Here is a 26511-nt window from a genome sequence, read left to right on the forward strand (position 1 = left end):
AGAACATACTTTTTCTATTTTTTTTTCTCGTTATTCTGATGATAGTGGAAAATAGACTAAAAGCCTATAAAAAATTTGTTAATTTACAAAAGAAACATAATATATATATATATATTCAAAATTTACATAAAATAGAAATATATTGGTTTTTTTAATAAAGACATACGTTCTTTTAATTTTTATTTATTTTCATAAAACTTAATAAAAAATATATCCTTAATAATTTTTTAAGGAAATTTTCCCAGTTAAATTATTTTAATGATTATTTATTTTGTATAATTTTTTTTGAAAGATTTAAAATTAATTTGAAACTTTCTTTTCATTAAACTAAAGGTATAATAACTTGTATAGATATAAAAAAAAGAAGAGATTAAAAATATTATATCATTTTTGAAAAATTTTTAGCAACGAAACAGTTTTTATTTAGATATATAAAAACATGTGTAATCCTAATTTTTACTAAATAGATTACTAATGATTTTTTTTTTTTTTTTTTTTTTTTTTTTTTANNNNAAGAAGAGATTAAAAATATTATATCATTTTTGAAAAATTTTTAGCAACGAAACAGTTTTTATTTAGATATATAAAAACATGTGTAATCCTAATTTTTACTAAATAGATTACTAATGATTTTTTTTTTTTTTTTTTTTTTTTTTATTATATATGATAAGAATAGAAATACAAGTATTGATATGAAATTATTTTATATTGAAATTATACATTGAAAATTTTTCATTGGCATTTAGCAAAAATGATAATTATATATTATTAAGAAAATTATTTTTTTTGTCATTATTTTCTTTTTGCTCAAAATAGAAAAAAAGAAAAAAAAAAAAAAAATTAAATATTAATTAAATCTGTCTTCTTATTTTTATTATTTAAAGAATACTTTTTAAAATAAAATTTTGAAGGCATTTTCTTTTAAATCATAAGTTTTGTGAAAATAAAAAATATATATAAAAGCATAACATACCATATCAACAAAAACTTTCTCTTTTTTAAGACAATATAATAGAATGTTTTAATATTATCAAAAAATTACAAGTATTTTTATTATTTTTAATATTTTTAAAAAAATATAATATTTCTTTATATATTATAGTGTAATAAAAAATTAAAAAAAAAAAAAAAAAACCCATATATGTAAATATATATTTCTTAATATATTCCTTAAATAATAAGAATATAGATATTACTACTAATTTATATTTTTAAGTCATATATATATATATATAAAAGAAATTCCAATAACTGTTTGGTAGATATTTTACTGTATAATATTTCTAAAAGTTTTTAGTTTATGAATAGATGTAAATATAAATATATATATTGATCTTGAAGACTAAATTCTAAAAATATAAATATAAAAAAAAGGATAATTATAAATAACTTTTTTAATCTAAATCATATTTCTATAAAAATGTAGAATATTAATGTAAATAAATTATAAGGTTTATTATATATTTAATTCTCAAAATTATAATATTAGAATTAAAAAAAGAATTTAATAAAAAATTGAATTATATTATTATTTCTCATTTTTCTATAAAAATTTTATAAAGACTTAGTTTTAAATATAATAATTTAAAAAAATGAAAAACAACAAAAAGGAAAATTATGGTTCAATTTCGAAAAACAGTATTGACAGTGATGAAATGAATTATAATATACATAATAATAAAAAGGATATTATAAAAAAATATCTAAGTGCAGTAGAGGAAGATATGAAAGAAGAAATAGAAAACTTTTCAGACAATATTTTAAAAAGTAATCTTTCTTACAATCAATCTGAAGAAAGTAGCTTTATAGAGAGTGAAGATAATATTATCTTAACAGATAAAGATATTAGGAATTCAGATGATGAAAAACATTTAATAAATAAAGAAAATATAAATAATTCTTTTTCAAATAGGATAACTAATATTATTAGTAATAGCGATAATAATTCAAATTGTGTAAGAAATATATATTGAAATTAATAAGTAAAAATTAAAATTATAATTAAAAAAAAAAAACCCAAGAAAATAAAATAAAAATATATCTCATTAAATATTTTTTATTTCGTGTTTTTTTTTTTTTTTTTTTTTTATTTAAAAAAAAATTTGATAGTTTTCATTAAATGAGGATCTTAATTATCTTGAAGATAAAAAAAAATTTAATGATGAAAAGGAAGAAGGACAGTGTGAAAAAGAAGAGAAAGAAGAACATTATGAAGAAGAAGAAGAAAAATATGAAGTTATGAGTGAAGAGAAAAACGAAAAAGAAGATTTAACGGAAGAACAAATTGAAGGAAAGAAAAATAAAAATAAGATTAAGATATTAAAATTAAAATAATAATAATAAGACTAATAATCAAATTTTTTATTATAAAAAACACTTTATTAATATAGGAACTGATAAGGATATAATTTATAAAATTAATGATAATTTAGAAATAGATACTCTTTTAACTTTAGATAAATCAAGTGAATTAGCATCCATCAATGTAGAAGATGATAAATTTTTTATGAATCAATTACAAACAATTAAAAAAAAAAATTTAATTTTTGAGATGGAAATCAAAGGTAAAGATTAAATACATACTATAAAAAATTATAATATTCTAAAAATGCTATATATATATATATACTTTTTTTTTTTTTTTTGTTTTTTAATAGATATAAACGATTGGAAAACTAAATATACATATTTAATTTCATCGTATAATTAATATTAAAAAATATATTTATTAAAATGATTATATTTTTATACTTTTCACTTATATATATATTCGATTATTTATATATATATATATAATAATTATTAATCATTTAATAAATGAATGGATTTTTTATTTTTTAAAAAGGTTTCGTAAATTAGACAGAGAAATTAATAAAATTATAAATAATGAACACATTAATTTATTAACTGTTAGAACGAAAAGAAAAAATAAAAAAAAAAATAACAAAATTATAAATATTAATTTCAAAAAAAAAAAAAAAAAAAAAAAAAAAAAATACTTTCTACAGAGAAGAAGCATTAAACAACACAAAGACTTTTTAGACAATGAATATAAAGAAGTTAATATATATAAATATTTAATTTTTTAATCAAATGTGTTATTTTTTCTATATTATTTTGAAATATATATAAATATAAACTTATAATGTTACAGTGGTTATTTATATCACAAAAAACTATATCTGAATTTAAAAAAAACATTGGAACACATGGTAAGAATTATGCATATATAGGAAAAAAAAAAATAATAAATGTAAGAAATAATTTATTAAAATGAATAAAATTTTTCTATTATTTCTATTTTATATATATTAATTAATAGTTTCTGAATTAAATGAAAAAGAATATTTAATTCTATCAAAAAATATTTTTGAGAATTTAAAGGAAAATAATATAGAAGAGGTGAAATATAAAAATTTAAAAAAATAATTTCTTTTTCCTTCTTTACTTTTTATGTTTTTTTTTCTTTTTTTTTTTTTTTTTAAGAATAATATAAATTCTATATTATACTTATTTATTATAAAGCAAGAATTAACAATTAATGATAGTCTAATGAAATATTTAGAAGATTGCTATTTATCTACTAATACTGGTGAAAATGAAAAGAAATAAATTATACAACTGTTATAAATATAAAAATATATATCTTTTTTTTTTTTTTTTTTTTTTTGTAAAAGATAAATTTTTGCAAAACACAATGAAAAAAATAAATGAAATGAAAAATAATATTAAGAATATTGGAGGAAATACAGTACTTAAAAAAACTAAAGAAAACATTTATTACTTATATGTATAATATATATTATAACCCTTATTTAGGGAAAATGGAATGATGATGATAATAATTATTTTATAAAAGTATACGAGAATAACAAAACTTATGGAGATGAAGTATGTTAATCATAATTTTTCTATTAATAATATATAAATCTTAATTAATATTTATAACATTTAATAAATTCTTTAAAAATATATTTTTTTATATTTATAAAGATAATTGTTAAAATATTAAAAAATGGCATAAATAAAAGTGAGGAAGAAATATACGAACATATTTCATGGTATCATAAATATCTCACTTATAACAATTTAAAGATAAAATATATGAATAACATTAACATCATAAATATTAATGTAAAAAAGAAACAATAAAATTTTCTTTTCTTATTTTACGAAAAAAATAAAATTTATGAAATTATATTTTATATATATATATGTATTTTTTTTTTTTAGGACCAAAAGAAGAATAATTCTAAAGATACAGAAAAAAAATTTATGATACAAAAATGGAAGGAAAAAAAAAGTAGAAAAAAAAAAATTGATATAGCATTTTTAAATGATGTGCTTATTTTAAACCTTTATATGATAATTTTTTTTAAATAATGATAATTCTAATTATATTTAAATTCATTGTACTTCAGAAAAAGAATCAGAGATAAAAATAAAAGAGCTAGAACAAACAAAAAAAGAAGAAATGAAAATAAAAAAAAAAATGAGAGAGGAGTATTTGGAAAAAAAAAAAAAAAAAAAAAAATTAAAATATTATAAACATCATTTTATAATATTACATTCCATTATATTTCGCCTTTTTCTTTTTTTTTTTTTTATACAAAAAGAATTAAAAAAAAAAAACAGATGATACAAGAACACTTAAACTCAAAAAAGGAGGAAATGAAAAAAAATGTTAATCTAAAAAATTAACAAAAAAAATTTAATTTAAAATAAATCATGAATATATTTTATTTATATAACAGAATCAAGAGAAGCGTCAAAAGAGTATCCTTTCTGAAGAAATGTTGCAAAGAATAAACGAGAGAAATGAAAGGTAAAAAGAGAAAAAAGTTAAAATTATGTGTAAAGATAATTTATGTAAGAATCTTAAAAAAAAAGAAAATGTGTTAAAACTTTAATAACACTATTTTTTAGAATTTTACAAAAAAAAGTTCAATCAAATTTAAATTTCAATGAAGAAAATAATGAAAAGGATAAAAAAATAAAGCAAAAATATACGCACATCCAAAGTAAATTACTAAGTAACACTGGTATATTAACACATTTTTCAAAATTTAAGAAATATTTGATTATGTAATTGATTTCTATAGCTTTTCTTTTGTTACATATTTTGTTTATTTCAAAATTATTAAAATTAAATAACTAAATGCACAAATATTAATTTTATCTATAAGTTTATTTAGATAATTTTTTATTTTAAAATATTGACAATTTTTTTTCTTCATTATTTTACCACACATAATAATGCATGTATATAAATTAAAATTATTAATTTTAACTTTTCTCTGTTTTACACTATTTTTTTTATTAATAATATATATATATATTCATATTTAAATATATATGAATTTTTTTTTTTTTTTAAAAATAAAATGCAAATGCAATATATTTTTTTTTTTTAATTAAATATATGTATATTCATTTAATTTATTAAAAAATGAATTCATTTAAATATAGAATTTTTGTTTATTACATTTATTGAATTCATTTAATTATATTTAAATATAATTCATTATATAATTATGTATATATATATATATATATATTTTTTTTTTGTTTTCAAGAAAATATTTTAAAAAGGATTGAATCAAGTGTTGAGACTATAAAGAATATTTTATAATATACATATTTATTTTAGATTAATTATTTTTTTTTTTTTTTTTACATTTATTTTTTTACGTTTTTTTTTTATTTATTCATCATTTATGAGTATGAAAGTAATAATTAAAGGTTTTTATAAATATTAGACTTCATTTTTTGAATTAACTATTGATAATGTGTAAAAAAAAAAAAAAAAAAAAAAAACTCATATAGATTAAATCAAATATGTAAAACAAAAAGTTACTTTAAAAAATTAAAATTTCAAATATAAAGAGCAACAAACAAGATAATGAATAATATACACTTAAGTATTTATATATTTACTTTTTTCCTTTTACAAATATTCTTAAAAAGTAATATACTAATTTGCTACAGTTGTATATAGAAAATAAAAATTTTGAAAAAATTATTATATATTTATTAATATTTTTAAGATTTTATTTTTTATTAATAACTGAATTTATTTTAATTATTTTTGTTATAGATTTATAAATAACAGTGTAATAATAATAATAATAATATAAAATACCAAAAAAAAAAATGTTATTTTTTTTTTGATATTTTTAGATATTGTATCAGAAAATGTTACATCTATTAAAGAAAAAAAGAGCAGAAGTTCAAGTACTATAAATACTGTAGAGTCATTAGTGGAAAATATTTTAGATGTTGTTCAATTTTTAGAAGATGTAAATAATTACGTTATTGATTTTAAGAAGGAAATGTTAGGTAAATTAGAGCTATTAGTACATCATGATTCAAATTTGTATGAAACTTATGAGTATAACGAAAATATTCTAAATCAAATATATTCCTATAATGAGAGTAAATTGAAAAGATATTACGAATACATAAAAAATGTGAAAACAGAAAAACTAAAAATGTTTAATGATACTATAGACAATTTTCACAAGGAAAATATTTTTTATCTAAACTTTATTTATAAGAATCTTCTTACAAAAATTGATTTAATAAGTGATTTAAATAAAAAGGTAAATATATGTCTATATATAAATATATATATATATATATGTGTATTTTTAATGTTTTAAAAATTGTGTTCATTTTTTTTTATTGTGTATAATTTTTATATTTTAATATTTATGAAGTGACTTTAGTTTTCCTATTTAAATTTTATTATATAATTTTTTTTTTATAGGAATTGAATGAAGAAAAAAAAAAAAATTTAATGGAATTAACAGAATATTTTGATAGTTTAAAAAAGGAAATGTTAAAAATGCAAAATAAATTTAATGAAATAATAGAGGAAGAATATGCAACAATAAAAAATGCAAATATCAATTATTTAAAATCATTAGAAGTTTTTATAGATGAATATTTAAGATCAAGTAATAATTTTGATGCATTTTCTAGTTATGTGATAAACGATTTTTTATTAAGTGATAAAAAAATAAATGTTTTAAATTATGATAATAATTCTTTCTTTAAAAGTAATTTTATGAGTTTTAATTTCTTATTTAATTTCATTAAAGAAATAAAAAATGAAAAAAATTTTAATGTGTATATATATTTAAAAGATCCTATAATTGAAGGAAATGAATTATCATATTTAAATTATTATGTTGTTATTGATTTAAATATTATTGATGTTATAATAAAAAATGTTGAAATAATAAAAAATAAAAATAAATATAAAAAAAAAGAAATAGATGGTGTATTAATATGTATTGATAATTATATAGTAAAATATAACATTTTATCAAGTAATGTATATTTAGATATGCAAATGAATATTAAACCATTTTTCCATAACAAGAAATATAAGGAATATAATTATAATAAAATAAAAGAAATATCTCAATATTTGGAAAAACAATATATTTTAAATTATAAGAATACTGTTTTTAATGATGATTTCTATAAATACAATATTGAAAATACAATAAAAGATAACGAATATATTTTAAATAGATCTGTATATATAAAGAAAAAGAATATCTTCTTTGATTCAGAAAAAGAGTATTATAAAAAATTCTTGTCATTATATACATATGGAGAAATTTTAAATATAGTGTGTAATAAAATATATACCTGTAATAAAAGTATGATTAATACATTGAACGAAATAAATAAAAATACTTTTGTTTTAGAAAGTCATTTGAAATTAAAAAATGAATTGAAGAAATTTTTTGAATTGAAACAAAATGAATTATTAAAATATAAAGGTAAAGAAGATTCATGTTTAAATAATAATCTGTTAATAAATAATTCCAATAATTATAATAATAATTCAGACAAATGCTATGTAGATAATAATAATATATTTAATGGTTATAGTTGTTTAAAATCACTTAACACTATTCCTATATCAAATAAAAGTGGTGAATTTATCAATATGGATAATATTGACGATTATTTAAATACTTATTATGTTTCTTATCAAGAATCTTTTAAAGTTTCAAAAAAAGAACAATACTATTCTATTTTATATCATATTTTTGAAAGTTATATTAATAATATAGATTCAGATAATATGAAGAATAGATATCCCAATGTAAAAAATAAAAATATTTCTATAAATTATCTAGGAGTATTACCAGAAATAATAAAAGTTTATAAAACATTCAAATATTGTGATTCTTTATATACATTAGCAAACAGTTATATTGAAAAAATTCCAAATGATTTTAATATAGAAAATGAAATAGAAAATGAAAATAGTGAAAATGAACAAAATAACGAAAACGATGAAATAACAGATGAATCGAATTTTTTAAAAAAGCAAAATCAGAAATATATGCTTTTATTTCAGCGACATTTACAAGAGGAAATTAAATTTATTAATTTTTTTGAAATTTTAGTAAAAAAGAAATTAGGACTTATTCTAGAAGAAAATGAATATTTAAAATTATATATTTTTTATGGAAAAAAAAATATACCTAACTTACCATTTACACCATTATTTTTTAGTTGTAGAACAATTATCAAGGTAGAAGTGTTAAGAGATGTAGATACAAAACAAATTATTTATTCTAGTCGCTCTTTTTTTTTAGAAACTTTAGTAACATTAAAAGAGTACAAAATTAAAAATGAAAGTGCCTATATAACTATTGAAACTTCCAATGAAAAAAAATCCACAAAGAAAAGATTAAAAATGGACATCTTAAATAAAATATCCCCTATGTCACAGATAAATGCTTATATTATTTCTAGTAAAGGTAGAGAGAAAGTTTATCACAAAGGAAATGTTTATCAGAGATCAGCTACAGATATAAAACATGTTATTAGCGATATAAGAAACGATTTTTTAAATATTATTTTGCCGCAATACAATTTATTTGATTTATTTGATAATTATGTATACATAATAATTTGTTTAAAAAATGAAAACTGCTAATATTACAACATTTTTCATCCTATATTTATTTATATGCATTTATATAAACTTTCATACAGTATATATGTTAAGTATTTTTTATTTGATATAAATTTTATAAATTTTGTTTTTTTAAGAGATATAAGCCTAATATGTATTAAAATTTTATTTATTACAAATAATTTAGTAAAAACAAATTTTTTGATTTTATAAATCTCTTTTATTCCATTTACATCTTTTTAATTCTAGTTATTTTCAATATTTATGAATTTATTATGTAATTAATTTTTATTTTTACTAAAATATGGAAATTTATTATCTCTCCGTAAAGACAAATTATTAATTATTTAATTTTCCTTTCTATTACATATTGCTTTTTTGTTATATATAATTCTTATTTATCTTAATATTATGAAAATTTTTTTTTTAATAAAAATTTTAAATCTTAGTATAAAATAAAATTATTTTTTTTGTTATTTTTTAAATTTTAAAAATTTAAAAGCCTTTTCTTTACTACATATTTTTTTATCTGATGAGTTATACTTCATATTATAATAGTAATTAAAAAAAAGAAAAAAAAGTCTTACAATTAGACTATAAGAATTTTTCAAAATTTTGAAAATTTACACTATCATTTTTACTTTCTATAAGTAAAAAATCATTTTTTCGTATTTAAAATAAAAATAATTTCTTACATAAAGTATTTATAATAAATAATTATTCTTTTCTCTTTTAAAAAAAATTTTCATTTAAATAATAATATAATAAAAACAAACATTATAAATAAGATATTATTGATATAATATAATAAATTAAAGAAAAAAAAAAAAAAAAAAAGAAATAAAATGAAAAAATTATAAATATTAATTTCTACATACATACGTATATATATATATATATTATTTCATAAATATAAAAATTTTAACATTTAGAAAAAAAAAAATTACACAATTTTTTAGTATTTAAAAAAATTAAATATTTATTTATATATTTAAAATAATAAGAAACTTCTTTTCAAAAATATGTAATAATTAAATATTTAAATAATAATAAAAATTGATATATGCAACTATATATTACATCTTATAATAAAAAATATATACACATGTTTTCTCATTTTGTCTTATTTAAATTTTTCTTTTAAAATAAATACATACATATATCAATAATGGTAATACTATTATAAAAATTAATTACGTAGCAAAAGTTAATATGTTTTTTTTTATATATTTAGATAAACAAAAAAAAAAAAAAATAAAATAAAATAAAATAAACATTAAAATATGTATGAATTTAAGTCCCTTTTCTTTTCATATTTTTATTTAAACAATAAAACTAATAATTCCATTATTTCAATATTTGGCATACTTGTATTAATTTGTTTATAATTATATATATATATATATATTTAATAAAGATAATATATAGGTATATATATTAATTTTAATTTATGAATCTCTTTATTTTTTTTTATTTGGGAACAGACTTTGATCTTCATAAATAGATTATATTTTATTAATGTTCTATTTTATATATATATATATATATATATATATATATATATATATATATATATATATATATATATATATTTTCTTCTTAATTAAAAAAGGTCATCAATCTTCTTTCATTTCATCTTCTTCAATATTATAAGGCATAGGTGAAAATGGATCATCATTTTGAGTTTCATTTTTATTAGTTTGCTGAATTGGAGAAAACATATGAGCATCTTGTGTGTTTTGCTTTACTTGTACAGGAGATTGTATTATATAAGCAGGTGATAGTGGTTGGTTATTAAGTACTGCATTTTTATCATAAACTGGAGAACTAATGGAATATGCAGGAGAAGTTGGAGAAAATTTTGGGGAAGTTATTGAATAAGGAGAGTAATGAGGGCTACCAGGATTGTTAGCTACAGGAGATGTTGGTGAATATTGAGGAGACATAGGAGAATATTTTGGTGATGTAACTGAGTAGACAGGGGACATAACATTATATTTTATATTTGATTTAACATCGTCCATTTGATTTTTTGGAGAGGTAGGTGAGTAATATACATTGTCTGCATTATATGAAGGAGAAGTAGGGGAATATGATGGGGAATAAATGTTACTTTGTATTTGAGGTTTAGGTGAAAAAATATCTAGCATAGGGTTTGGAGAATACATAATTGGAGACTGGATATTATTCATATTTGCTTTGGGTGAAAAAACATTATAATTCATTAAGTTACTTTTTGGAGAAAATAATAAATTAGGATCAATAGGTTGCTGATTATGATGATCAAATGGAGAAAAAGGCGAATGAACAATTGAGGTAGGAGATTTAGGAGAATGTGTCGGGGAAAATTTTCCACCTAATTTTAAAGTGTCTAAATTATTAAAATCATTTTTTGAAGGAGACATAATATTGTCAGGATAATTTTGCAAGCATTGAGGTGATAATATATTATTAACATTATCTATAGGTGCAGTAGGAGACAATAAATTCGAATTATATGTTGGTGAAAATGGTAAGGGGGAATTTAATGTATTTATTGGTATTGGTGATTGAAGACCATCTGGTGTTATTCCGTGGTAGGTATCAGGAGTTGTAAATCCTGCACTTGTTATATCTTGAATTGTTTCTAAATTCTGATTTGCATCATTTAATTTTTGATTATCAATAATAATGTCAAATGCACCTGTTCCTATTTTACATAATTGACCTAACATAATATTTTCTGTAATTCCTTTTAAGTGATCTACTTGTGCAAATGCAGCTGCCTCTAATAATATTTCTACAGTTTCTTCAAAACTACATTTTATTAGGGGTCCTTTATCCACTCTATTTATTCCATGCCTTGTTATTGACATCAAATATCCCTTTTGTGTCATGACGTCACATAATATAGACAAATGCCTATAATTAACATATGAACTATCGAAAGATATAACTGTTCTTAATTCTTTTAATAATGCTCTTCTAACTGCTTCTATTCCCAACACCTCAAATATCTCTACTATGTCATTAGATATAGTTTTTTTATAATCTACAAGAGGAGCGCAAAAAATATTTTCTAAATTGCAACCATCTGTATCTAATACCCAATGAGAACTTCTAATAAATTTTCCACTTTCCGTATCATAATTTATTTTTGCTTCTTCTCTCATATAAACTTTTGTTATATTTTCAATACCTCTTAATTTTAATGTTGACAAACATTGCTCCATCAATTTTTTTAAAAAAGTATCTTCTGTATCTTCCTTTGATAAGAGAGGATTATTAGTTTTACTTCTATTTTTTAATGTGGCATCATCATCCATATTCTTTGACGTTGATTTGTTATACATATCATCTTGACTTCCTAATTCCTTCATATTCTCATAATTAGAAAAAATATTTTTACTATTACTAGAATTATCATTATTATTTTTTACATTATTACCAAAAAGAGTGTCATCTTCATTATCATTTTCATAGTCATTTTCTCCTTCTTTTGTATTATTCCTTATTTTATTTTCATTACTATTATTATTTTTTTGAGTATTATAACTATTAACACTTAAATTATCATCTTTTTTTTCATTTAAATTGTTATTTGAATCAGGTGAAGCATTCTTTTTAGTTTTAAAAGAATTTGAAATGTTATTGTAATCATCTTCTTCCTCTTCTTCGTCCCCATGATCATCATCATCATCATCATTTATAAAATTGTATTCACCGTTTAAATACTTAACTCTTATTCTTAAAATTAAATCTTCTGAATTGTCATCTGTGTATATAATATCTAATTCATCACTCGAAAAAACAGAATAAATAATATAAACTATTTCTTTCATAGTTAATTTTTTTTCATTTACATGTATATTTGTTAATTGAATTCTCAGAACCCATTCTCCTAATGTATATTGAGTATCATCTTCATCAGGAAATTCATAAAATTCATTAACCCATGATTTATCTTCTTCTAGAATAGTGGTAGTAGTATATGGATCATAAATTATTTGAGCATGTGAAGTTAATTGCTTTAATGTAGTATATTCTAATTTTGTTAATATATCTTTTGCTTTTTGTTGATCATTAGAGACAAGATCATCTAAATAAATAGTAGTTGATGGTGTTTTTACATTTTTAACTATATTTATTAATTCTTTTAATCTAGGAACACCTAATGTTACATTTTTTGATCCTACTCCTGCAAAATGAAAAGTATTTAAAGTCATTTGTGTAGCCGGTTCTCCTATAGATTGTGCTGCTAAAGCTCCAACACATTCTCCTGGATGACATAAAGATTTATAAAAATTTTTTTCAATTTCTTGCAATAACCAATCAATTCCTTTTAGACTTATTTTATGGGTTTGTGTTAATAATTTAGAATTTAAATAAGTTCTTAAATGTGCTTTTAATAATATAGTAGCATTATTTTGAGCTTCTAAAGATAATGTATCATTACTATTAATTTGTTTTATAATTACTAAATTTTCTAAAAAATTATTTACCTTATGGACAATATCTATTGGATTAACCATAGAATTGTCTTCTTGTTCTATGTTACTTTTTAGCATATTTTCAAAATGTTTTTTGTTCCCTTGAAAACTACTATCAGAATAATAATAACTATTGTCGTCATTATCATCTTCTTCTTCATTGTCATCATCTGTTTCTATTTCATTATTTGCTTCCTCATCAAATGATTCCATTTCATTATATGATTTTTGGCATTTTATAATATTAGAAAGATCATTATTTTCGTATTCTTTTTTTATTTCTGACAAAAGTTCATTATTATTGTTATCTGAAACATTATTATGTGTGCTATTTATTCCATTATAATCTAAATCGTTGTTCTGGGTATAATCATTCGTTTTAACTTTTTTTTTTTTCTTTTTCTTTTTTAGTTTTATTTTTGATCGAATTCTGTCACTACTTCTATTCTTAGATTTACTATTGATTAAGGGGATAAATGGGAATTGTGATTTTGCATATTCTATTAACCTGTTCATGTTAATGGGTAAATGCTGTCTGATATCACCATCAGGAAATATTTCTTTACATAAATAATTTTTACATTTATATAATTCTTCAAATTCTTGATTTAATATATTTTGTTTATTGTAATCTATATATGATTCTTTCCTCTCTTCACTTTTACATAAATAGAAATCTTTTCCATAAGATTCTTCATCAAAATTATACTTATATAATTTATTGATTTCTTTATTATCCAGTTTCATTAAATCTATAATTTGATCTTCTACATATTCTCCAGCCATACCATCTTCTCCATATAAAAATTGAATAATATCTCCATAAGAATTTCTTACAGTTCTATCATACTGGACCATTACATCTTCCATTGCTTTAATTAATCTTCTTTGTATATAACCTGTTTCTGAAGTTTTACATGCTGTATCAATAATACCTTCTCTACCTCCCATAGCATGAAAGAAAACTTCTTGGGGTGATAAACCACTTAAATATGAATTAGAAACAAAACCTCTACTTTCTGGTCCATAATCAAATTTAATAAAATGAGGTAACGATCTTTGATTAAAACCAAAGGGGATTCTTTTTCCTTCTACATTTTGTTGCCCAACACAAGATATAATTTGTGATATATTAATTATAGATCCTTTAGATCCACTTGCAACCATACTAAAAATATTATTTTTTTCATCTAAACTTTCAGAAGCAACTTTTCCTGCCATTTCTCTAGCACAATTTAATTCATTATTTACTCTTGTTTCAAAAGATTCATATAAAGATTTTCCAGGTTGACATTCTAATTCTCCTCTTTGTGCTTTTTTAACTAATTTTGTAACTTCTTTTTTTGATTTATTCAGTATTTCTTTTACTTTATCTAAAATTTTATTACTTGCTATAATATCCGAACAACTAACAGTAAAACCAATATACTCTAACCAATTATTAGTAACTTTTTGTAAAGCAGAAATAAAATCTTTTGTTTTATCTGGACCCATTTCATGCCATAATATATGAATTAAAGAACCGCTAGATGAACCAACAGTTCTTTTACATATAATTCCACTTAGTAATTCATTATTTTTTATAATTACCTTTCCATCATTAACTGAACAATAAGGGTTATCATCTTTACATGAAGTAGAGGAATCTCTAATTAAATTAATTTTTACCATATTGGGGTTTTTAAACGAATTATAATTATCATTATTATTTACTTGATGTTTTATATTACTATTAAATGTATTACTTACATGGTTTATATTATCTACAATTGAACAAGGACTATTTGGTTGATTATTTCCTATTTTTGTAACACAATTTCTTTTTACTTCCTCTTCATTTTTTAAATTATTATCATTCATTTTGTTATTTAGTAGATCATTATTTCTATTCACATCATCAAACTGTAACAACATAGAAAATATTTGCTTTCCAGTCCATAATGCTTTTGGTTTTATTATAGCAGGAGTTGGTATTACATGATTCCAATAAGGAATCCAAATTAATAAAGACATAACTTCTTCTTTACATAAAAAATTATCCCTTCTTGTAAATTTTCTAATAGCTAGCAGAGAATCTTGAACTATACCCATAACAGGTTTATTTCCTTGTGGAGAAACTATTTGTTTTTGTACTATCATTAAATGTTTAATTTCTGATCTTGTTTCATGAGATTGAGCTAAATGCAAATTCATTTCATCTCCATCAAAATCAGCATTATATGGAGATGTTACTGCTAAATTTAATCGAAAAGTAGAATAGGGTAATATTTTTGCTTTATGCCCCATAATACTCATTTTATGTAATGATGGTTGCCTATTAAATAAAATATAATCTTCATCAGTCATGTGCCTTTCTACTTTATATCCATACTCTAACTCCTTTTCTGAACTTTTTCTTACATGTCTTAAATCATATTTTGTTCCATTATCTCTTATAATATATTTTGCACCTGGCCATTCATAGGGCCCTCTTTCTACCCTTCTTTTTAAATCTTCATAATTTAATGGAGTTACAGTTTCACAAAATGTTAAAGTCATAGCAACTGATTTTGGTACACCAATATAATCAATATCTAAATTAGGATCTCCTGTAATTACAGTTCTTGCAGAAAAATCTACTCTTTTTCCCATTAAATTTCCTCTCAGTCTTCCTTCTTTTCCTTTTAATCTTGTTCTTATTGCCTTAATTGGTTTTTTAGATCTAGTAGTAGCAATAGGCATTCCTGGAATATCATTATCAAATAAAGTAGTAATATGAAATTGTAGTAATGAACATAAATCTTGGAGAACATGAGACTTGGCACCTCTATCCGTTTGCCTCTTTAACTGAATATTAGTTTTTACAATATCTAATAATTTTAAAGTCAAATCGTCCTCACTTCTTTGATTCCCATATTGAACATAAGGCCTAGCGCATGGAGGAGGAATAGGTATATATGTTAATATTAAAGATGAAGGAATACATCTATCTGAATTGAATCCTAAAATTCCCATTTCTTCCTTTCTTATTTTTTTTAATATTTCTAAAGCTTCTTCAGCACTTAATTTTCTTTTACTTTCATCAATATCTTCTTCACTGCTATGTAAAAATTGAATAAACATATTTGGCCCTTCTCTCGTGTATTTTGGTTGCACACAACCACAATCTACATCTTCTTTACTTACCATCTCAAATATATTACTATATGTATTTGGATTTAAAAGCATTTTCTGATTTACGTTTAAATTACTTAAATCATTGTTATAAAAATTATCTATAGAATTATCATTAATATTCAATGAATCTTCATGTACAGAATGATCACAAACCTTTATAGACGAACATAGTTCTGATAATTTTCTTAATCTTAAGCTATTTACTTTTATTTTCTCAATATATTTAACTTTTGAATTATTCATATTACATAACAATCTACCACAATGATAACATACACATCTTAAAACATTCAAAACAACATTCATAAAACCATAGTGATACATTGGTTTTGCTAATTGTATATGACCAAAATGGCCAGGACAATATTTAACATTCATATTACAAGTACCACATAATGTTTTATAATCAATAGTTCCCATTCTTATATCATTTAAACCCCCTTCTCTTGGTAAGCCATCTTTATATATATCTACATTTACTATTTCACACACACTTATTTTTTTTATTATTTCAGGATCCAATACTCCCAATTCCAATCTCTTTACTCTTTTTAAATCACATGCTGAATAAGGAACATTTAAATCAACTGTCATTTTTTTTTTTTTAATAATAGCTATTTTATTACCTTTTTTGTTAATAAAATATGAAAAACAATATTAACAATTAATAATAAATTATTCAAAATTTTCGATCAAATGGAATAACATTTAATACCGTTTAAAAAAAATTAAATTATTTAGTTATTTCAATATCCCTATTAGTCCTTTTTTTTCTTAGTATTCTGATAATGTTCCTTTCTTCTCCTTAACATATATTATTATATATATATTTATATAATTATATATATTATATATATATATATATATTTATATAATTATATATATTATAAAAATATATATATTATTTTTAATTGTTCTATTTTTTATCTTCTGATTTCATTTATTTTATTTTTTTTTTTTTTTTTTATTTAAAGATTATTTTTTTTTAACTCATATTTTTTTAATGAATTATAAACAACTCTTATTTTTTTCTTCTATTCATGACTTATTAACTATATATGAAGAAACATAATACAAAAAAATTTATAAATATTGAGTGAAGCTTTAAAATATTTTTAAAGCTTACTTAAAACAAAAAATGAAAACATATATTAATACTTTTGCTATATTTAAAATGATCTGCAAATTTTTTTATGAAAAAATGTATATATATACAAATATATATATATATAAATATAATTTATTATATTTTTTCATTTTTCCTTTTTTTTCAGTGTTCTTACATTTTTAAACTTTTTTTAATACATTTTCAACTAGTCTTACAAAAAAAAAAAAAAAAAAAGAAAAAATTTAATATGAATTTTTAAAAATTTACAGTTTCAATATGTAGCATTAATACATTAAATCAAAAAATTAAAAAAAAAAAAAAAATTAAAAAAGAAAAAAATTAAAAAAAAAGTAATAAATAGGAAACAAAAATATTTTATATCATTAAAAATGTTTATCATTTATAAAAAAAAAAATTAAAATAGAATAATAATAATTATTTAAAATAATTGCAGTTATTGTAGTTATATTTTAATACCAATAAAAATAAAAAAAAATAATAAATTTCTGCTAATATAAGTTTGTGCTTCAAATTATAAAAGAAAATTTTACCTTATTATATGCATGAATAAAAAATATTTAATATGGGGAATTAATTGTATAAAAAGATTAAGTTATATATCATTTTTATTAATTTTTTATTATTTAATATTAATAAAGTATATATATATATATTTCTATTATTGAATTATATCTGAAATTGTTAGTTTTTATAATGTACGACTTTAACTAAAATATAAATGTTTAAAAAAAAAATACAAAACAAAAAACACCTTTAGGAATATAAAAAAAAAAAAAAAATAAAATATAATCTACTGTATTTTTAATAATAACATACGTAGATACCAAAAATTATATAAAAAATAACTTATTTATTTTAAATAAAAGAGATAAACCCTAAATTATAGGAATTTTATTCCAATAAATATTTACAAAAGTGAGATTTTAAATAAAAATACTATATAAATTTATATGATTTTTCGTCGATTATGATAGATTAATATGAAATTGTTTTCTAAAATATTATTAGCTTCAACTTATATAGAAAAAAAAAAAAAAAAAGATATAAAATTCCTAATTTTAATATATTTCAACTATTTTTTTTCTATCCATACTTTTATATTTACATATTCATTCCCTATTATTTTTAGTTAGAAGTATAAAAATACATACATTTAAAATTTATAATTTAACTAATATATTTTTAAAATAAGTAGTACATTAATTTTAAATCTATAAAAAAATTTACTGTATTTTTTTTTTAATTTATTTTTTATTTTTTTGACTATAATATTTTGTATTCATTTTATATCTTTTAACATTTATTTCTTTTTTCTACACTATTTTAAATTAATAGTATAAAGCACTGAAAAAAAAATAAAATATATATAACAATACTAGAATCTATAAGAAAATATAAATAAAAACTATAAATTTTTATAAAATTTTCAATGTTTCAAACATTTTAAATAAAAGAAAAGAGTTGTTTTAATTAGATACACTTTTCATAAATTTATTCTTATTATTAAAAAGATTAAGGATAAAATAAAATTAATAAAAAAAGTAATTTTTTTTCTACAACAGAAACTCAACTTTTAAGAATGTATAATAAAACTAAAGAATTATAAATAAATTTAACTCAAATAATAATTGATTAAAATAAGAAAAAATAAGTGAAGTAAATATGATTAACATTTATAGCAATTCAAATAATTATATTCATATACATATATATATATATGAATGATGTAACTATAATAATATTTTAATAAGTGAATTAAAAAATTATTGTATTCAAACATATATTAAATATTAGAAGCTTGATATTATATTATTTAAAAGATATTCTGTTATTATAAAAACCTAATAAATAAAAATTTTTTTATATTTATTTATAATTTTATAAAAAAAAATTTTAAATATAAAAATGCAAATAGATAAAATTTCAAAAAAAAATAATTGAAAAAAAAAAAAGTAAAAAAATTATAAAAAAACAATAATTCTTCTCTTTTCATAATAATGTAATATGCTCTTTTTTTTTTAATTTATTTTGTCATATATACATATATATATGGATATTCATTCTGCACATATTAACTTATCTGATTTATTAGGAAATTATGTAAAATTAAAATTATATAAAAAATTATATGAATATTATATATATAAAAAAACACATATTACACGAAAATGAAACATGTCTAAATATAAATAATTATCCATAAAATTAATTGTAAATTACACTTAAAAACTGTTAAAAATTAAAATTATAAATGTGTATAAAGATCTATTAAAATATGTTGATATATGTATTGTATTAAAGAAAAGTGGAAATGTGAATCGTGGTTAGTGTAAATATATATGAAAATAAATGAACAGACAAAAATAAATAAAAATAAATAAAAATAAATAAAAATAAATAATTATAGATATATAATTATGAAAATACATGCACACATAAATTTATCCACATTCATAAAAACCCAAATTAAAACAAAATAAAGATTAATAAAAATATACATATAAAAATACATTAAGATGTATATAAATTTTAACATATAAATGTAACATTAAAAAAAAAGTAGTATAATTAACATTCTGTTGTAAGAATTAAATCAGTTCTTTACATCAGACTGAATTAAATTATTGTTCGAAAGAGATTCTATATTGTTACTTGTATTTTTTGAATTTTTAATATTATTGTAAATGGATAATGATTGAGAAATTAAACTACTAATATTGTTTAAATCTGCAGGAATAATTATTGTGTTATTATTTTTACATATATTAGAAAATACATCAATATACTGTTCTGCAATAAGTAAAGATATGGCATTATTGGAATCCAGTTTTTTAATTTTATTGGAAATTATTTCAATAGCTTCAGCTGTAGCATCAGCTTTTGCTTTTATAGCAAAAGATTGTCCTTCAGCTATTAAAATAGATTTCCTTTTTTTTCCAATAGCAATATTTATTTCACTTTCTCTTTCTCCTTCACTTTGTAAAATTTCTGCTCTTTTTCTTCTTTCTGCTTCTGCTTGTTTTTCCATAGCATTTTTTATATTTAATGGTAAAATTATATCACGAATTTCGTATCTCATACATTTTATTCCCCAATTTTTTGCAGATTCATTTATGGCTTTTACAATTTTTTCATTCAAATTATCTCTTTCTAAAAATGTTGCATCCAAAGTTAACTTTCCTAATTCTGATCTCATTGTAACTTGAGCTAGCTGTGTAACTGCAAAAACAGCATCTTCAATTCCATATGAAGAATTATAAGGGTTTTCACATTTTATATATAATACTCCATCTATATTTAAAGTAACATTATCTTTTGTTATAGCTGTTTGATTTGGTATAGTAATTGTTTCTTCTTTTAATGAAAAAACATAAGCTATCTTATCTATAAATGGTATTAAAAAATGAAAACCTGCTAATAATGTTTTTTTATACTTTCCTAACCTCTCAACTATGTATGCTGTTTCTTGTGGTATTATTACAAAACCTAAACTATTCCAAAATTTTTTTGAAAATTTTTTATTTCCATTACTAGTGTAGAAATTTCTACTTTGATTAAACACATTTCTATTACAATTGGTACTTTTATGATTTTGTAATATATAGTTACTAGTGTAATAATTTCTATTTTGATTTAATGTATTTTTATTATATTTTATACATTTGTAATTTTGTAAGAAAGCTTTGCCCCATATGATTCTCCTATTTAAAATAATCATTTTTTTTTTTTTTTTTTTTTTTTTTTTTCTACTATCCTTTTTTCTTAAATTATATTTCTTTATAAAATTTTCATTAACTATCTTAATATTTCTTACTTTATACACTATTTTTATTTATATCGTTAAGATATACTAATTAAAACTATTTTTTTTTTTTTTTTTTTTTTCAACATGTATAGGTTTTTTATTCTTTTCTTTTTTTAAAATTAAAAACTATATACTTTCTTATATTTTTATATATATCATTTATATATATATATATTCCTTATATTTTTTTTAATTAAATCCTTTAAAAAAAAAAAAAAAATTTTACACTTTTGTAAAAAAAAAAGATAGAATAAAGTTAAAAAAAATATGTTTATTAATATAGGATTTTAATATTCCGTTAGATATGAGAAAATAAAAATAGGTAAAAAAAAAAAAAAAAACTTATATATATGTTGTATAAAAAATGAATGTTACATTATCATACTTTAAAAGAGGAATATTAAATTAAGATCTTTAAAAGAAAAATATTTTCATAATTTTTATAAACATTTTAAAAATCAAATGAATTCTATAAATATATAAGATAAAGCATTTAGTATTGTTAAAATTTTATAATTAAAAATACCTTTTTTAACAGTTACCAAAAAAAAAAAAAAAAAAAAAAAAAAAAAATATATATATATATATATAAGTATTTGTAAATTAAAAAAAAAAAAAAAAAAAAAAAGAAATCATACTTTTTTAAGTTGAAAAAAAATTATATTAACATCAATTTATTTTATTGTTCATTTTTTTTTTTTTTTAAACCCTAAAATATGCTTATGCTAATTTATTATTATGTGGTAAATATCATAATTAAATATACCAATATAAATACTTAAAAATATTTGATTGTGAAGTTTAATTTTGAAAATACAATTTCACATTAAATTATATAGGTATAAATATTATAGAAAAGAATTATAAAAAAAGGTTAGTACATCATTAAAATGCACATAGAATATATAGAACAAAATTTTCTTAATATAATATTTTTTATTTGCATAACTTATTTTTCCTTATGAACTATTTCACATAATAATTTATATTCATTGAATTTTTTTACTTTTTAGCTATTAATATATATATTTATTTAATTTTAAATTCCTTTTGATTTTTTTTTTTTTTTTTTTTTTATTTATATTATTTTGTGTTACCAATATAATTATTGCTACTTTATATATATATATATATATATATATATTTTTATACTTTAATAAAAAAGAAAATCTTAATTTGTTCATCAAAATTTATATATTATTTTTATTTTTTCTTCATTATTAATAAATTAATTCCATTAGATAATCAACATTTATAATATTATTTTTGTTTTTTTCTTCACTATTGGTTTGTAATCTTATTATTTTATCTTTATTATTATTACTTGAATATACTTTGTGCTTTTTTATTTTTTTAAAATAGTAATCATTATTACTTATTTTATTTGAATTGTTTTTTATTTTGTTTATTTTTCTCCATTTTTTTAATAATAAATTAATATCATGTAAATTTATTTCGTTTATGGGTATGTTTAAAGCTAAACTTAGTATTTTTTTTATTTGTTTATTTAATTTTCCATCATTTAAACTATTTTCATAATAAGATTTTTGTAGGTTTTGAAAAGAATTTGAAATTTTTAAATTCTTTAAATTATTTATTTTTTCTATATCATTATAATCTATTAAATTATTTTTAGTATTTTCTGATAAATCATCATAATTCGTTGATTTTTTTTTATCCTCAGTTATATAATACACATCTTCTCTATTGAAATAATTTTCTTCATTATAATTTTTTTTTTTTGTCAAGTTTTTATTAGAATTATCTGCAAAAATAGATTCATGAAAAGAAATAATTAAAAACATAAACAATATTAAATGAATCATATTTTTTTCAAATATACAAAAATATATATATATATGTAATTTTTTTTAAAAAAGAATTATTTTTAAATAAACGTCAAAAATTAATGTAATATAAACAAATATATAAAAGTATAAATCAAATGAAGTAAATATTTATATAAATATAAAAACATATATATAATATTTGTTGAACACACATATATTGACAAATGTTTTTCATACATCAATTTATGACAAAAAGAATTTATAAAAATTTTTAATATATTCTTATTTCCATTTCCACTTATTAATTTTATATTTATTTCTTTTGAATATAGTATATATTACATGTAAATACACTGTAGAACTGTTAATATATATGTCATTTTATTTTAAATATTGAAACTTATTAACATAAAGAAGAAAAATAACAAACAAAAAAATGATGTAAAAAAAGCAAAAAGGATAACAACAAAAACAATATATTAAATAAAGAAAACTTTCAAAAAAAAAAAAAAAAATAAAATAAAATAAAATAATAATAACAATAGTTTATAATAATTACATCTTATGTTATTAATAAAAAAGAAAAAACTTATTTAAAATTATGTTTTGATTTCTTATAATTCTATATTTTCATATATTCATTATATTATAATATTTAGAATTATTCTATTCATCTTATTTTTTAATATATTTATTTGCACATGAGTATTCTGAAAAAAATAAATATTTTTTTTTTCCTTTAAACTTATACAGATACTTCTTCTACAACATTTAAAACATCTTTTAAGAAAATTATTACATATAATGTATCAAAAGGAATATGTATTTTGTAAAAAAAAAAAAAAAAAACAATTATTTAAACTTTAGCTAATAGAAACTTGATGATTTAAAATTTTTAATTATTTTTTTTTTCACCAAATTTTGTTTTCAATTTTCTATAGATTTATATAACGGATACTCCTGTTCAATTTTTTTGTTTGAAAAGTATATAGTTCCCTTTTTATATCTATAAATGGATTTTTTTACTTCTTTTGGTAGTTCATAATTTAATTTTAATTCACCAAAATTATAAAAAGAAATATTATTATGATGCTTTATTAAATATATTTTGTAAATATCTTTTATAGCGTTTATTTCTAATAGCATATTTACTGTTTGATGATAATCAATAACATGAAATAAATCATGTTGTTTTATGACATTTCTTGCTATAGAATTCACTATTTTTTCATCACATAAATTAAATTTTTTTTTAATATTTCTTAACGTTCTTGAAATTCTATTAAAATCACATGGTTCAAAATATTTTAAATGGCTATGTAAATGTTTACATAAAATATTAAAACTTGTCTCATCTATTAAATCGTGATAAGAAAGAATTTCTGTCAATCTTGGTATATCATATGTAATTTTAGAATTTTTGTTGTCATTTTTTTTTATTTGCTCATTTATATTAAATAAAATATCTTTCTGTAATTTTTTATCCATTTTTGTTTTATGTACAAATGAGGAAAGTTTAGATAATGAATCTAAATTTAGAATATCCATATGTTTTTTTATATGTAACAACATTTTTTTAAATATTTTGTTAATAGGAGAGTAATAAAAAGGCAATAAGGAAGAAAAATAGTATCCAATAGCACATAATACACTTGGAGGATAATCGTAAATAAATGTGTCTATATGTTTTAAAATATGTTCAAAAAGTTTTATATCATTTATTTTAATTTTATAAAAAGAAAAAATTACTCTTTCTATCAAATGAGGATTTAAACAGTTACTGTTTTTTAACATATATATTATATACCTACTTATATAATCATAAAATATATAATTTTGAAATTTTAAATTAGAAAAATAATATGCTATATCAATTAAATTTTTCATAGTAGGATAATAATTAAATTGATCTTGTTTATATTTTAGTAAAGCATGTTCGTTTTCTATAATATATGTAAGGTTTTCATCATTAAAGTTATTTAACGTATTTTCTTCTATTAATTCATTTGAAGTTTCTATTTTTAAATTTGTTGAATTATCTTCGTTCATCACATTTAAATATTTATTATTGCATAAATTAATTCTGTAAATTATTTCATTTGTTAGTAGGTTAAAAAACAGATAATCGTGTATTAAACAAAAGGAATAACTTTCAATAATTATAGTTAAATAGTAAAATGGGATAATGCTAATGTGTGGTTTTAATAAATCTCTAATCTTATTAAAAAGGTGTTTATCTTGTAATTCACATAAAGAAAATCCTTTTAATATTAATAATAATTGATGTGGTAAATAATCATTTAATCTATGATTTAACATTTTTGTAATACTTTCTAATTGAGCAGTAGCTTTTAATTTACCATAATAATAACAAATCCTTGGTAAATTTAAAAAGGTATTAATTTTGTTTTCTATTCTTGAAGTAATTAATTTAAATCTCCAATCACTAGTAGAACATTTACCAACATCAACTAATCTTTTTAAAACTTTCAAGTAGTGATAAGCTTTTTTTCTTTTATGTCTGTAATACACCCATACATTTAATACTTCATCTGATGTTGTTGCTAATGCGATTTTTTTTGGTAAATTCCATAACCAACTACTAGATAATTTTTTTTCTGAATATGTAGCTTCATAATTAAAAATCAATCTTTGAGTATTTTCTATACTTCTTGGTAATTTATATCTTTCTATATATTTGTTCCAAGAACCCTTACCTACTCTTTTGTGAAATCTATAGTAAGCGAATCTCTAAAAAAATAAAAAAAAAAAAAAAATAAAAAATAACATGTACATATCAGGTATTATACACTTTAATTCCTTCTTTTTTCTTCTTTTGTAATTTTTTTTTTTTTTTTTTTTTTTTTTTTTTTGAATACTTTTTGAATCTGAAAAAAACTTTTTCTCTTAGTAACAATTTTAGGAAAATATTCTACTATCATTTTTCAACTCATAAAATTCATAATATTTCTAATTATTTTGTTATATTTTATATAAATTTTTTTTTTTTTTTTTTTCTTCTAAATAATTCTATTTTATTCAATTTTTTTGCACTTTAATAAATGAAAATACATATTTTTTTTTTAATTTTTTTTAACAAATTTGCATTTAAATAAAATTATTTTTCTTTATTTACACCAAGATTTCTCTTTTTTTTTTTTTTTTTTTTTTTTTTTTTTTTTAAAAAAAAAAAAAAAAAAAAAAAAAAAAAAAAA

At 18.5% G+C, this 26511-nt stretch overlaps 6 protein-coding genes across 6 annotated transcripts; 2 read left to right on the forward strand and 4 right to left on the reverse strand.

The window, feature by feature from the left end:
- Window positions 1-1592: 1592 nt before the first annotated feature.
- Window positions 1593-5632, forward strand: PGAL8A_00397900 (conserved Plasmodium protein, unknown function; the record flags this gene model as incomplete). The annotated part of the gene is made up of 18 exons (XM_028670334.1): window positions 1593-1955; window positions 2110-2242; window positions 2391-2564; window positions 2658-2700; window positions 2846-2909; window positions 3009-3059; window positions 3155-3212; window positions 3323-3402; window positions 3487-3592; window positions 3678-3751; window positions 3820-3891; window positions 3994-4134; window positions 4234-4303; window positions 4434-4503; window positions 4617-4683; window positions 4755-4825; window positions 4927-5021; window positions 5577-5632. 18 exons carry the CDS (start codon window positions 1593-1595, stop codon window positions 5630-5632), a joined length of 1788 nt encoding a protein of 595 aa, XP_028527096.1.
- Window positions 5633-5902: 270 nt separating this feature from the next.
- Window positions 5903-8968, forward strand: PGAL8A_00398000 (conserved Plasmodium protein, unknown function; the record flags this gene model as incomplete). Its single annotated transcript, XM_028670335.1, has 3 exons — window positions 5903-5966; window positions 6181-6602; window positions 6770-8968. 3 exons carry the CDS (start codon window positions 5903-5905, stop codon window positions 8966-8968), a joined length of 2685 nt encoding a protein of 894 aa, XP_028527097.1.
- A 1595-nt stretch (window positions 8969-10563) lies between these two features.
- RPB1 (DNA-directed RNA polymerase II subunit RPB1, putative) lies at window positions 10564-17166 on the reverse strand (the record flags this gene model as incomplete). The annotated part of the gene is made up of 1 exon (XM_028670336.1): window positions 10564-17166. One exon carries the CDS (start codon window positions 17164-17166, stop codon window positions 10564-10566), a length of 6603 nt encoding a protein of 2200 aa, XP_028527098.1.
- A 3128-nt stretch (window positions 17167-20294) lies between these two features.
- On the reverse strand, window positions 20295-21419 carry PGAL8A_00398200 (stomatin-like protein; the record flags this gene model as incomplete). The annotated part of the gene is made up of 1 exon (XM_028670337.1): window positions 20295-21419. One exon carries the CDS (start codon window positions 21417-21419, stop codon window positions 20295-20297), a length of 1125 nt encoding a protein of 374 aa, XP_028527099.1.
- Window positions 21420-22726: 1307 nt separating this feature from the next.
- On the reverse strand, window positions 22727-23311 carry PGAL8A_00398300 (conserved Plasmodium protein, unknown function; the record flags this gene model as incomplete). The annotated part of the gene is made up of 1 exon (XM_028670338.1): window positions 22727-23311. The coding sequence occupies one exon, from the start codon at window positions 23309-23311 to the stop codon at window positions 22727-22729; it is 585 nt and encodes a 194-aa protein (XP_028527100.1).
- Window positions 23312-24223: 912 nt separating this feature from the next.
- PGAL8A_00398400 (conserved Plasmodium protein, unknown function) lies at window positions 24224-26238 on the reverse strand (the record flags this gene model as incomplete). The annotated part of the gene is made up of 2 exons (XM_028670339.1): window positions 24224-26047; window positions 26176-26238. 2 exons carry the CDS (start codon window positions 26236-26238, stop codon window positions 24224-24226), a joined length of 1887 nt encoding a protein of 628 aa, XP_028527101.1.
- Between the last annotated feature and the right edge of the window lie 273 nt (window positions 26239-26511).

The sequence above is a fragment of the Plasmodium gallinaceum genome (assembly GCF_900005855.1).
Source record: "Plasmodium gallinaceum strain 8A genome assembly, contig: PGAL8A_v1_108, whole genome shotgun sequence".
Classification (NCBI taxonomy): domain Eukaryota; phylum Apicomplexa; class Aconoidasida; order Haemosporida; family Plasmodiidae; genus Plasmodium; species Plasmodium gallinaceum.